Source organism: Leuresthes tenuis, unplaced genomic scaffold (genome assembly GCF_036924035.1).
Source record: "Leuresthes tenuis unplaced genomic scaffold, fLeuTen1.0.hap1 SCAF_10, whole genome shotgun sequence".
Taxonomy (NCBI): domain Eukaryota; kingdom Metazoa; phylum Chordata; class Actinopteri; order Atheriniformes; family Atherinopsidae; genus Leuresthes; species Leuresthes tenuis.
In genome coordinates this window covers 21,213,169-21,227,043 of record NW_027325364.1, presented here as the reverse complement: position 1 = coordinate 21,227,043, position 13,875 = coordinate 21,213,169, and the positions used below count along the sequence as shown (strand labels likewise).

Here is a 13,875-nt window from a genome sequence, read left to right as displayed (position 1 = left end):
ACTTAGCTTATAACCAATTTAATCAACAACTTGACCCTCTGCTCACTATGTTAAATGTGTACTTTAAATCTTACTTCCTTTTCAATTTGGAATCTGAAGTTCTTGATAGCCTTTGTTGGGACAAGTCTAATTTCTATTTGAGTAAAAGCAACTATTAAGTAGCTCAGCATTCAAAACAAGAATTACATTATGCCCAGTTGAAATTATTTCAAGTGAATCATTTTATCAAATCAACTTTAAAGTTGGAGTTTTTTTCCTCTGTATGATCCATTCACCGTTTTGGTGCTTGAAAAGTAGAATAACTACATTTGGCTTGTGCACGAAAGGACGAGCACATTCATCCGAGTTTTGATTAGCTCCCTGAATATCGGTGGCTCTGCACATATGGCCCCCCCTTTTCGGGACTCTAATAAAACTAATAATTTTGCTCAAGAAGAAATGGGAAACGTTTTAAAGCTAAACTGTTTATTGAGAGAATGAATATTTTGTTCATCAGTAACAACAACTGTATGTGCATCAGCAGGCAAGTTAGCATTTCCTCCTTTTTCACTCAGTAGAGAAATCTCCACAAACACAGACCATGAATGAAAATAGAAATTTGATTTTTGAAGTCTGACGTTTGCAAAAAAAAGTCACAGTACAGTATGTCGATAATTTATACATACAGTATAAAGCCATGTTTGAAAGTATGGGTAAAAGTAGCATGATGACACCACTGCTAAATTAGAAAAAAACAAAAAAACGAGGAAACACTGACAGATCCTAAGTTACCCTGATGCATTTTAAGACAGAACAAATTATCAATCACAACTGCTGTTTCGTGTTGAATAGTTGAATGGTTTCTGTTCACTTCATGTTAGCAGCAAAATCCTCGCCTTTCTTGATAGAAGCCTTCAGCTCGCCTGTGGCATCGGCAACCAGCTTCTCCTCAAAGGCGGACAGCTTGCCCAGCCCAAGGTTCTTCTCAATGCCGTTCTTCCCCAGCAGGAGAGGCGTGGAGAAGTACTTGCACTCTGTCTCCTCAGACCTGACATAGGCGCACTCCACAACACCTTCCTTTCCATTCATGGCGTCCAGGACGGAGAAGGTGAAGCGGGCACCAGCATAGGCCATGGACAGGGTAGCTGATCCTGATCCTGCCTTGGCTTTAACCACTTCTGTGCCGGCCTCCTGGATCCTGGCAGTCAGGGCAGACAGCTGGTCAGCAGGGAACTCAACTTTGGGTGTGCACTGGGAAATGAGGGGAATGATGGTCTTCCCAGCATGCCCACCAATGACTGGGACACTGACACGAGCTGGGTCGAGGCCTTTAAGCTCTGCCACAAAAGCGTTGGCTCTGACAATGTCCAAGGTTGTGACACCGAACACTCTGTTGGGGTTATACACTCCATGCTTCTTCATAACCTCTGATGTTATAGGGACGGTGGAGTTGACAGGGTTGGCGATGATGCAGATCATAGCCTCAGGGCAGTTGCGGGCGCAGGCATCAGCCAAGGTGGCTACAATGGTAGCGTTGGTGTTGAACAGGTCATCTCTGGTCATGCCAGGTTTCCTGGGAACACCAGCGGGAATAACCACGACGTCACAGCCCTGCAAAGCAGCATCGAGCTGGTCGGGGCCCATGTGGCCGGTCACCTGGGCTCTTGTCTCAATGTGGCTGAGATCTGCAGCAACCCCGGGGGTGTGGGCAATATCAAACAGGGAGAGTTGACTCACCAAGGGGCTATTCTTGAGCAGCAAGGATAGCGGCTGGCCTATGCCGCCAGAAGCTCCAAGCACTGCCACCTTGGCGTTGTTCTGCGAGGAGGTGGACAGGCTCCGAGCAAGAGCAAGGGTAGGTCTCACGGAACGGGAAAACATCTTCTGTCTGTTTCGGTCTGTTTGGAATTTAGAGAAAATAAATATAACTTATGAGCCCCTCTCCTCTGTGACACCAACGTCCTCTAGCCACGAGCGAACAGGAAGACTTCGGAACTGACATGCGTAGAAAAAAAGGGTCGTGTGATTGGACGTCCCATTGCGTAAGCGCGTACTGTTACGTCGTCTCCTTTATCTCAGCTTCTCTTTCGAAGGAAAACAAAGCCAGTTAACGTTGGAAGTCGATATATTAACATTGGAAATCTGTACCCTGACACAAGTTGTTACAGTAAACAAGAATATTGCAACCGAATTTAAAGGTACGGTAAATATGTAGTTGTTGTACTGTCTGTGTCGCGAGAAAATATGTTTGTCCTGTTTATGTCGCTCTGCTAAAATAAGCTAGCGCCGTCAAATGAACTCCGTCTATTTTCTGGAGCCAGTGCGCTACACTTAGCCCAGTTAGCTTTAGCCTAATACAACAGGTTTCAATATTAACGATGATTTTATTTATGTAGAAGTCACTCTGTCATTTCTGTTTACACCTTAGATGGTAACAGTAAATACCTTGCGTTTACCTAGCTGTTACGTAGTTAATGTTAGCAAACAAGTTTTCTTACACATTATTAACACTTAGGTGTATGTCTTTGGGTGCTACTGATATTAATTTAGTAACAGTTTCATTGTCTGTCATAAGCCCCGTCATAAGTATAGCAGGGTTAAGCTAGCACAGGCTGACACAGTTCACTGATTGTAGTCTGTTAACAGAGCCTTTCTTTGTTCTACACGCAGCAGTCCTATATATTTGACCCATAATTAAGGGAATTAACGTTAAGTTTTAACCTTATATATTTTAACGACAGACTTTAAAAATGCATCTCTTCTTTTCACATAGGGTATGTTTTCAGAAATGGTTTGTGTAAGAAGTAGCTTGATATTTTACATCACGATTCGACTTAATTCCTGGCTGGTGTTGTAGTAAATACATTTCCATTGACTGTCTTTTCCATTTGACAGTGGAAGATTTAAAGGCCCATTGAAAGCTCTCCTAATGATTCATCTGCATTAAAGCGATTTGAGTAAGTAAGAAACTGCATGCCCATCTGCCTTGTGTGAGGGGTAATACCTATAACAGTGTTCACCGTTAATGTTAGCTTTAGTTAATTGTAAGCCTGTTTGCTAATTAGTGACAAAAAAAAACCGCACTAAGTACCCAGAGTAATCACTGCAGCAGAAATGGCCTGTCATTTATTTCAAAGCATATGTGTTGTTAGAAATAGAGCATCAAAATTGTTACAAACAGATGCACTAATGTCACCAAACTATATTCTGAGCATTAAGAATGAGCAGAAAAAAAATGTTACACACTCATATTTGAAGATTAATTTAGTGTCTGCAAAGATTTCTTGATTGTGAGAACCTAACCCATGACATGCTAAAAGGTAAAACGCATGTCTGTAATAACCGTCTCAAAACAATTGTCCCCTTTTTCATTCAGCACTTCATAAGGATGGCTAGTTGTGGAGAGATCGACCACTCTGTTGGCTCGCTTCCATCCAGTAAGAAAGGCAGCAGCAGTGGTGGTGGAAGTGGGAACAGCGCAGAATCCTCATGCTCTGGCTCCAGCAGCTCATCCCCAGCCCTTCCTGTGCCAGAGTGTGCCATATGTCTACAGAGCTGTGTGCACCCAGTACAACTGCCATGCCATCATGTCTTCTGTTTCCTGTGCGTGAAGGGGGCGTCCTGGCAGAGCAAACGCTGTGCTCTCTGCAGACAGGAAGTGCCAGATGACTTCCTGGAAAGGCCTACACTTCTCTCTCCCGAGGAGCTGAAAGCCTCGGCGGGAGGTCGGGGTGGGGCAACGAGCGATCATGCCTGGTACTATGAGGGTCGTAATGGCTGGTGGCAATATGATGAGCGAACCAGCCGGGAGCTGGAGGACGCTTTCTCAAAGGGCAAGAAGACAGCTGAAATGCTTATTGCTGGTTTTTTGTATGTAGCTGACTTGGAGAACATGGTGCAGTATCGGCGCAATGAGCATGGTCGTAGGCGTAAAATGAAGAGGGACGTTTTGAATATTCCCAAGAAGGGAGTGGCTGGACTGCGGCTGGACACTGAAGGTGGTAGTGGGGCCCTGGGAGCAACAAGTCGAGAAAACTCCGCTGATGGGGCCGATACCACAATAGCAAGTAGTCAGCCACAGGTTACAGGTGTCCCCTCTACTGTTACAGCCCCCACAGCTACTGCCCGGCCTTCCACTTCCCTCGGGGGTCAGCCTGGCTCCGGCACTAGCCCCACTCTGGAGGATGCTCTCTCCCAGCTGCAAATCGGCCCCAGGCCCGGGCTTTCTCCCGAGCGGTCTGAGCCCGGGGAAGGAGAGGAAGAAGATGAGGACGAGACGTCACCTTCAAGGTCCTCTGACCCTCACACCTCTGTGGACGAGTCTGGCTCTGGAGACTGGAGCGATGATGAGGAAGAGGAGGGGGGAGATGGAGAGCGTGTGGAGCCTTGGGAGGAGCGGCCACGGAGACGAAGACTGACACCAGAGGACAGAGCACCTCCTCTTGTAGAGTCTACTTCTCCCCCTACCTCATCCAGTAGCACTGGAAGGTCCAGAATGCCTGATGGCCAGTGTACAGTGACTGAAGTGTGAAGTGATCATTAATACCATCATCACTAAATAGATATGTTTCAGTTTGTTATGCAGTTCTGTAAGTCACAGATCTGATGTGGGTGTATTGTTTTGGTACCAGAGAAACGAGGTATGACACAGTCAGTGACAAACAGTAACACATTTAATTTTTGTTGCCTGTTTTTTGGTTCACAGTGATCTGGATGTATCCAATTTCTCAGATTTTGATTCACTGATATACCCAGAGAGCAGACGTTTGTTCTGACAGTCTCGAGCTGAGTTAAACATTCAGATGGATATACAATTTTGTTCTGAGCCATGAAATCTCATAATTTAATATTTCGCTCATTATGTGAGAGACGTTTGACAGACTTGTTGTGCTGTTCAGCTGCCATCAGCTTGGTCATTTCGAGTCTGTTCTTCTCTGTTCCAGAAAAGTGGAAGTTAAAAGGTAAACTTGACTACCAACCTGCTTCTGCCAAACTTTGCCGTTTTGTTTACATTTGTTATCTAGTAAATGGGTTTCTGTGAGTCCTGGTCAGATTTGTGACTTGCAGTGAAAGACAGCATAACGGAGAATCAACTCCTAAAAATGGAACTGAGTTATTATGAACTGCTGCATAGTACTCATCTACACTATAACTCTCAGCTAACGGCACGCAGAAATGTGCTCACTCAAGCTCAAGTCATCTGACGAATCTTGCAGAAACTAGGTCCCTGCTTCCACCTTTCTCATATGATTTCCTTCAGATGTAACTGATCATGAAGCCTTCAGAGTTCTGAAACTTACCTGTTAGAACAACACTATTGTTTTTACAGTTAAAAATAGGATATGAACTCCATGATGCTTTTAAAGCTGCATGGGTGTTACAATTTGATGCTTTATATTTAACAGCATTATAACTTAACTTTGGGAGCTCACAAGATATGTGGCTTCCTGCCTAGGTTGTGTCTTATTTCAAATAACCTGCAGTTTTCACAAATTCCACATTTTGTGCATCGAGAACCCCGTTTCAATTGAATGTGATTATTGAAAACGCATCTAATTTCTCTTCACTTTTCCCAGCTTTGAAGAATTGACATTTTATTGTGATTATATCAGTTTTTCTTTTTTTTTTAACTCATTAATGCTCTTGTTGTCCCTGACTAAAGTATTCTCAAGTCTTTCTAAAGTTCTGTGATTTGTGTGTGTTGAAGAATTATTTAAACACTATGGGTTGGCAGGATGTTGAGAATTGGATGTCTTTTAGGTTCAGTTTGAATAAATGTTTTTTTATTTTATTTGTGCATTTCCTATGGTTGTAAATCCTGTTATGTACACCGTCTGCGGGAGAAAAGGAACGTTGAAGGGCAAGCCATGGCTAATGGCTGTCCTGCAGACGTTTCAAGTGATGTTATTTTTATATTTCTTACATCAACTAAGTTTTAGACTTCCCATTCTGAAGAATAAAGTTTGTGTAACTGTACTGGCTTAAACTTTTTTTTTCTTTTTTTTTTTGTTACAAGGATTGTAATTTAAGAATAAACTTCATCATCTGAAAAAAAACGTGTTTGTAATTGTGTCTAAATAACTGGATGTTTTATTCTCTCCTCATTTTACTGTGTAACATGCACATCACTTAGCTTTTCAACAGGCCGATTTTTAGTTAGCATTCCACCCCATTTCTCCACATCAGCTGTTCATGACTTGCATTTGTTCACCTTGTAGGTGTTTAGTATTGCGACTACAGCAGATAATACTCCAGCTGGGACTTTTGCCAGGAAGCCTGACCTCTGGAGGAGGGTTACAGAAGATAAAGGCCCCTCAGCCTTCAGGGGCCTGCCCTGTTCTTGGCATTTCAGTTTGTGCTCATCTTTCCTTTTCTAATGCCTCATCTGCTGTACTGAATAATATGGACTGCAAAAGGAGCCAGAGATCGGTACCAAAACGTTTGGATTCACTGTTTATTCAAACCATTTAAGTTGGCTCAGTTGAGGTTAGTGATGCATTGAAAATCAGGATGATCAAAGCTGCAGTGAGAAATCTGAAGGATCAGCTGCACTGACTTACAAATACAGATAAGATGACAGCAACATGTCTCTATTCTGCATACAGATGTGGACAACTCACGCTTGTCCTGCTTCATCAGCGTTTGTTGGCTTCAGTTAGACGCAGCCTGGAATGATCTAATCGGCACCGTAATCCCATTGTCAGATGACAAAGAGAAAATAGTTCATTTGGTTGATGAGGATAGAAGCCTCATTGTTATTTTTACTGAGGTCATCTTATTAAGGCGATAAAACTAAACGAAAGAACTTCAAGAAGATTAAGGTCTGCTGACGCTACACCTAAAGATTAATATTTAAGGAAAACGTAACGATAGATTTCAGTTCCTACGATATGAATCCAAAGGAGCAGGCTGCCGTTTATTTACTGGATCATCTTAACACGTTATTTTTTAGTTTTACGTGACCTCGAAAAAGAGCATTAGCATTATAATTGGTGTCACTGTTGCCGTGTTTGCATTTCAGCTGTTACAGTAGTGATGACGGATTTTAAGCCAGAGATGCCAAACAACAACAACCGGAGGACTGTGTGACAACGACCTCATCAACTGTGACGCAGACTATCTGTATTCAAGGCAGTGAAGCACAAGATGAATTGAAACGCTTCAAGTTCACATTTGACAAACAAAATCAGGCTCAAACTGTGAAAGTACAGAAAGCGGTGTCAGTCCATCAAAGTTCCCTTTAGTAATGTAAATCAAGGATCAGGTACTAAAACATTTCTCTGTGTGGCATCTTGCAAACTGTTCTGACTGAGTCGGGGCATTTAAAAAATGTCTCAGTTGACCTTTACTGATCTGAGTTCCTCCGAGGAAGCCAAGGGGAGAAACTTAGACCAGCTCATTTGTGTTTGGGCTTGCTGGCCAGGGCCTGCAGGTTTGCTGGACCCCCCCACACCGTCCCAAATACTTCCTTCTCTGTCCTCAGAGCCTCTGACAGAGGGAGCTCTCTTCCCGACAGCACTACTTTCTTCACAGCCTGGATCACTGGGGCAGGTCCTTTGGTATAGCGACTGAGCCAGTTTTCAGCCTGCTGCAGGGGAGTGCCTGAATCTTTAGCTTCCTGGTCGACCTCCAAGACTCCATCTGCCAGTCCAATGTGCAAGCCGAGTTCAGAGTCCACTTTTACAGCACCGCTCAGCAGCTTCAGCGCATTCTGGCTTCCAACAATGCGGACAAGTCGTGCAGCACCGCCCCAGCCTGGAACTAGACCCATGTGTTTATGGACGAACTGGATCACGCTGCCGGAAGCCATTAGCCTTTGAGAAAGGGATAGTAGTCGTATGCTAGATTATGAGCAAGATCAAATATTACAACGTAAAAGAGGTCTCCGTGTGTTTATTCACTCATGTGAAAACATTACCTGAAATCACAGGCAGTAGTGAGCTCTGCACCTCCACCCATTGCTTTCCCTTCCACCAGAGCCACAGAGATAAGCGGCAGCCTGCACTGAGAGAACCATTCTGTCAGCACACTGCGGCGCAACAATATAACACCTGAACTCTTAAACTCATGCAGGCGACAGCTGCTTCGGGAGTTTGCAAAAACACTTAGTCGAGAGGAAAACTAGAGCCCTCACCTGAGCAGCCTTGTAAGAGCACTCTGCATGAACATGCACATTTTCATCCCATCCTATCAGGCAAGAGAAGTCTCATTTAGAACTCGGGTGTCATAAATATGAATGAGGCCTTTGTTATTCAGTAGATAATAAGCGATACACTCCAGCGTTTCTATGCTCTGCTACCTGTGGGTTAGATATTGCTCGGACAGCGTTGAGGTCAGATCCAGAGCAGAAGGTTTCAGCAGCACCCTGAATAATGAGACCTTTGCCATCTGTCCACTCCTCCAGCTGGGTGACCCTCTCCTCCAGATCCACCATCATGCTGCCTGCCAGGAAGAGAAACTAGAAAACATTAACTGGACTGCAATCTCATCTATTTTTGTTTACATTTGAATCTAAAAAAGCACATTTGCACCAGTCAGTCTGATGTTATACAACATAACCACACCAGAGAAAGCGTTCATCCGAGATGGGTTGTTGATGGTCAACACAGCTATGCCAGAGTCCTTTTTCAGTAGATCGATGGAACCTCCAGGAAAGACCTGCAGCTTCTCTCTGATCTCCTCCTGGTTGAAGCCATGGATGCCGGAGTAAACACAGCCACTGCTCCGCCTCTGCAACACCCTGGAGGAACACCATTTGTCTTCATGACACAATAGTTTCAATAGTTTGAAGCAATAGTTTTACAAAAAAAAAAAAAAAAACACTGAGGGCAGCACTCATCAATAAACAAAACCAAATCCCTCTCAAAATCTTTATTATTTAAAGAATGCAGTGGCAGCTGACACAGTAAAGAGGATTAGTGAGCCACATTCTCTGCATATCAAAAACTAATATTAGAACCACTTAACATCTTGTTCTCAAAAATGTGCCTCATGATTCTATTCACCAGACGAGAAAGTCTTGAAGGTTGGGTCCAAATAAAACCGACTGCAGCCGTATGTGTGGCTGCAATCTGAAGAGATGTATACATTAATGACTAATGGATTGTATGTGTGCGTTCATTTACTTGTTGCCTTTGTGGTGATAAACAACAGTGGATAGACTCCATTACCTGGCCCAGGCTCCACAGCAGCTGCTGCCCCTCAGGAGCTGTTGCCTCAGAGCCCAGAGGGTCATCCTGTAAAAAAGAAAAAGGAGATTTTTGCTTTGATTAATAACTCTGAGCAAATAATTCTATCAATGAGCATAGAGTTTCCATGTGGAGTGGGCTGACTGGTTACAGTTAAGTTAGTCTTTATGTTCAGATTTAGTTTAGTTTAGTAATACACAAAGGTCTAGTGCAAGGTACATGTGAGTATATGGAGTTTACTCATTTATCTTTCAGTCAGCATAGAGTACAGCCCCTTATGAACCATGTCACGTGTATCACATGCAGTGGTGTGCTACAGGTATTTTTTTTCCTAGCTATGCAAAGATATGAGCAGCTCACCTCTGCCTCCAACTTGTTAGTACTATTTGTGTCACTGGATTGGTTGGTTAGGTTCGGACCTAAGATTTGTGGTACTCAACAATGAAGAGTGTTCAGTCAGAGGCTTCTTCAGTAATAAAGAACATTACAGGAGGTCATTACGGCAACCAAAAACAGACTATGTTGATCTAGCCCTGGGACACTTGGCGTTATTGAAAATATGATTCACTTGTAACTTTCCTGACTTGGATTTCAATATAACTTGGATTACCCAGCGTGATTTAGAAAAAAAAACCTGCGTGGCTTAAAATACAAGAAACTGGGTGAAAACTGGCAGAGGATGAGCGATCAAAAAAAAACGCATTAAAGCTACGAAGGAAGCGGCCGTTTGAAACAAAGCATTCATAAACCGATTCTCTCTCCGCATCACAACGGATTAATACGAATAACAAGACATGGATGACTGCAAGAACTTTTGTTTGGAAGTAAAACAGAATATTTGGAGCGTGGATTTAATGCATGCAGCATTCTGGAGTGTCACCGATTAGGTTCAATAAGAAATCAAAGTGAAAAGTGATATTTTTCACAAGATATTTGAGTATACCACTAAAACAATTAGCAAACCTTTGCAAAACAAAACTGTAAGCACCAACCTTGTTTAATGACAGTCGTGTGGTGTTACTCTGAAATCAGCCCCACCAGAAACGAGACCTAGAGTGGAATAAGGCCTACTGGGATGTCAATGGAAAGTAACAAACGTAATTCCTAAACTCCACCACAAGGGGACGTCTAAAAAGGATTTGGTATTTATTTGCCATGTCTCTATGCCCCACACAGGGATCTGCTCTTTGTCACAACTCAGAAAACTCAGCATGCTGAGGAGGTAGCTCTGTCCTTATTCAGTAGTGATGGTGGAGCTTTGAATAAAACCTACAACTTTTGTTATACAGAACTGTCATCTGAAGTTATCAGTGTTGTATTCTCTTTTTGATGATAAAATACCCTGAGGACAGGTAGAAAATGGTTTGTTGTTGTTGTCTTTAACACTTTCCCCTGTGGTAGAATAACTTAGTTATAGAGAGGCCATAAGCCTGGGGCAAAAAGGTTTCAGATGATGGATGCTTTCCCAGTGGGATTGCCTTCTCTCATTACTACCAAGGTGCCACTTTTCTAACGGGCTGTAAAAAGTGTGAAATTCTCTGGGATCGTAGTACTGTGCAAACACAGACACACTTAACTTGCTACCAACTTGTTGATATATCTTCAAAACACCTAACAACTCCTTATTAAGTTGAGTTGAGTTTAAGCCATCATGGATGGATGTGATTTGGAGAGACTGACAGCTAAAAATGAGAGCCTTTAGAGAGTTATTCACACCATGGTATATACACAAGTGTGAGAGGATACAGCGAATACCAGGAATGGTGAAGGGAAATAAGGGAAATTCTGCCAAAGACTGAAGAGAGGTTAGACACTTCCTGACCTGTGGTCTGATTTATATCTTCTGGGTGCATAAATCCTTCTTCTCAGTCCACACATCCTCTACCACTATCCACAGCCCTTAGAGTCTAAGTGAATAAAAAGCACTTCTGCTTCCCTTGGAGTATTCAGGATTACAATTCAGGTGCACCCTTCTATAAGACTTGATCATTTATTTGTGTATGAACAGGAAAACAAGTGGATTTTTCCTGAAAGCATGGTTTTTGTGCAGTTAAATTCCTTCATGGCTGCAGTGTACACATAAAAGGTCATCATCAAGGATACTTTGCACTGCATCCAAGACTGCAATAGAGCGAGCTCTGTTTAAAAGTCCACACCTCTCCAGTCTATTTAAAAGTGGGGAAGGAATTCAGAAAGGTTGGTAGGACTCTTCCCAGGCAGGCATCCCAGACATGCTGTCTCTCTGTCCTGCTCAGCACAGTACATTCGGCTGTCCATACATATCATACTGTAAAGTGCAGCATCTGGTGGACACAGGGCCTTTGTTGAATCTGCATGATTAGTGGTCGATACCAACAAGTGAGCATGAGCGATATGATGATGAATCAGCAAACTGTTGGGTGTTTTCTGGATTTGAATGATGCAGCAGATAATAAAAGCCTGTCTGAAATGACAGTTTGGCTAATGGGAGAGATAAAGATACGCATTTCACGCATTTATCTATATGCATGCATGTCTGATGGAAAATGCTGCATGTACATCTGTGTGTATGCGTGTGTGAGTGTGCACGAGTTGGTGATTGAGTGTGTACCGTATATGGCCTCTAAAACTGATGCATCAGTTTACTGATCGATAAGCAGCTGTCTGAGTCTCAACAGGAAGCCAGGGAATGTGCAATAGTCAGCATGGTTTCAAAGCAACACACCAAGATAAGAACATTCTCACACACACACACACACACACATATATAGAGCAAATAAGTGTGTGTATGACTCTATAGGTTGGCATGTGCCAGAGTTCTCAGTGGGCCTGGAGGTCACATGGGAGGTCAGTGAAGAGCAGAAAGTCAGGATACATGAGCGTCTTCCAGGGGACACAACAAAGGGGATGCAGCAAATCCAAATACCACTGAAACCAGACAAATACTAAATAAAAACCTTTTACTGCTATGGGTATTGTATATTTGAAACCACAATTCAACTGTGAAAACATATACCACAAGACAAAAAGCTTGAGGTAATATGAACCTTTTATCTAATGGCATATGAGCAAAACAGCTTTGCAAAGATTTACCTGATGTTTCACACATCGCAGTGGACATTAGGCATAAAAGCCAAGAACTTCTGTTCAAGCCAAAGGGGATTTTATCAAGTGTACTAATAGCAAAAACAAATAAAGCTGCAAATTCCCATCAATCCATTTTCTATACCTGCTTAATCCATCTCAGGGTCATTGGAGCCCAGCCCAGCTGTCATTGGGCAAGAGGCAGGATACACTCTGGACAGGTTGCCAGTCCATCACAGGGCCAAACAAGACAAACAACCATCCAAGCATAGAATTTAGAGCCATCAATTAAGCTGACATGCATATTTTTGGGCAGTGGGAGGAAGCCAGAGTACCTGGAGAGAACCCACTCCACACAGAAAGGGACTGAACCAGGAGCGACAGTGCAGCCTGCTGAAAATTCCCCAAAAAATAAATTCCTTTCTTCAAGTACTTTGCATCAACCTGTTCATTTCAGTTTATAGAAAGATGTCTATAAACGTCTCTAGTTTGCAGTGGCACATGGTTTTTAATGAACAGTGTAATATCAAGTAACATTAATTACTGAGTGAATTAAGGTATAAACAGGTGGGATAGGCATAACTTCAGAACAACCTTTCTGACAGTTATCATCTTGGCAAACAAGGCAGATACCACAGATATTTGCACAGATATTTGCAATAATTTTCCAGAAACTACCAAAATACTGTCTGCAGATGTGTTCTGTGTCCATCCACAGTGATATTAACTTTAGGAAACTGCAGTCACACTGTGCTTGCATGATGAAATACAGATTGTTGCATGAATTCTTTCCAGCGCTGTGATTTTAAGCAGCTCTGGGCTCAAGACAGTCAGCGCTGGTTATATAATGGCTTCAGCATCTGGAGACCTCCAGACACGAGCACAGGCCAGACCTGGGAATCTACTCTTTCACAACCTTGACACAGGAGAGCAGGATGAGAAAGACAGCACAGCACAAGGCTGGGCATCGAGAGAATGAAAATATTTATATATATATATATATATATATATATATATATATCAGCAGTGGTGTAGGATTTCTGGCACCACAACATTGTTGCACCTGTTATTTCAGTCAGACTCTGGTGCCAGGTTTCAGGGTGAGGGGTTGGGTGTCCGCCCCTCTTAGGTCGTCCATGGTTGTGTGGAGATGGATGGGTGGCAGGCCTCTTTATATGCTTTTTAAGAGTGAATGGGTTAAATCTGTGTGTGATGCTGCAAAAGTGATTAATTTACCAGTCCAAGCAGTAAAATTCTGAAATAATACGTTGTGTTTTTAGGGGTAAAAAAAGCTCATGATACCAACTGCTGTACAGCAAATGGACATTTAAAACATTTAAGGAGGAATTCACACACACTGTTAAAAAACAACATTTCCCATAGACGCACACAAACACACTCTGCTGCTGTCACAAAGCTCTGCAGTCTTCACTCAGATAAGCAGGTCACAGTGTCAACAAACATGCCTGCTAGCAATGTGGAAGCAAAAGGAGCAATCCGCTTGCTTTTAGCGCTTCATCCTTGTTAGCTGAGAGGTCGCATACGGCTCGCCTTGGTTCAGTAACATCAATATTTATGCAAAGTGTTTGACTGGTGTTCAGAAATGGTTCAATTTGCGTTATTGCTCCTGCTGCAAAGCACAGCT

At 42.9% G+C, this 13,875-nt stretch overlaps 3 protein-coding genes across 5 annotated transcripts; 1 reads left to right on the top strand and 2 right to left on the bottom strand.

The window, feature by feature from the left end:
- Positions 1-448: 448 nt before the first annotated feature.
- mdh2 (malate dehydrogenase 2, NAD (mitochondrial)) lies at positions 449-1,985 on the bottom strand. The gene has a single exon (XM_072394694.1). It carries the CDS (start codon positions 1,858-1,860, stop codon positions 847-849), a length of 1,014 nt encoding a protein of 337 aa, XP_072250795.1. The 5' UTR covers positions 1,861-1,985; the 3' UTR covers positions 449-846.
- A 45-nt stretch (positions 1,986-2,030) lies between these two features.
- LOC140316741 (E3 ubiquitin-protein ligase rnf146-like) lies at positions 2,031-5,975 on the top strand. Its single transcript, XM_072394693.1, has 3 exons — positions 2,031-2,177; positions 2,875-2,936; positions 3,356-5,975. Exon 3 carries the CDS (start codon positions 3,368-3,370, stop codon positions 4,508-4,510), a length of 1,143 nt encoding a protein of 380 aa, XP_072250794.1. The 5' UTR covers positions 2,031-2,177; positions 2,875-2,936; positions 3,356-3,367; the 3' UTR covers positions 4,511-5,975.
- A 1,109-nt stretch (positions 5,976-7,084) lies between these two features.
- echdc1 (enoyl CoA hydratase domain containing 1) lies at positions 7,085-10,248 on the bottom strand. Of its 3 annotated transcripts, none has more exons than XM_072394695.1 (7): positions 10,160-10,248; positions 9,150-9,215; positions 8,544-8,719; positions 8,279-8,421; positions 8,114-8,166; positions 7,898-7,978; positions 7,085-7,793 (listed from the first exon to the last, which is right to left on the bottom strand). In XM_072394695.1, exons 2-7 carry the CDS (start codon positions 9,212-9,214, stop codon positions 7,376-7,378), a joined length of 936 nt encoding a protein of 311 aa, XP_072250796.1. In that variant the 5' UTR covers position 9,215; positions 10,160-10,248; the 3' UTR covers positions 7,085-7,375. The 3 variants fall into 3 exon arrangements, with proteins under 3 accessions (XP_072250796.1, XP_072250797.1, XP_072250798.1); XM_072394696.1 differs by having other exon boundaries at positions 8,544-8,723; positions 9,160-9,215; XM_072394697.1 differs by lacking the exons at positions 9,150-9,215; positions 10,160-10,248 and having other exon boundaries at positions 8,279-8,417; positions 8,544-8,614.
- Positions 10,249-13,875: the final 3,627 nt, after the last annotated feature.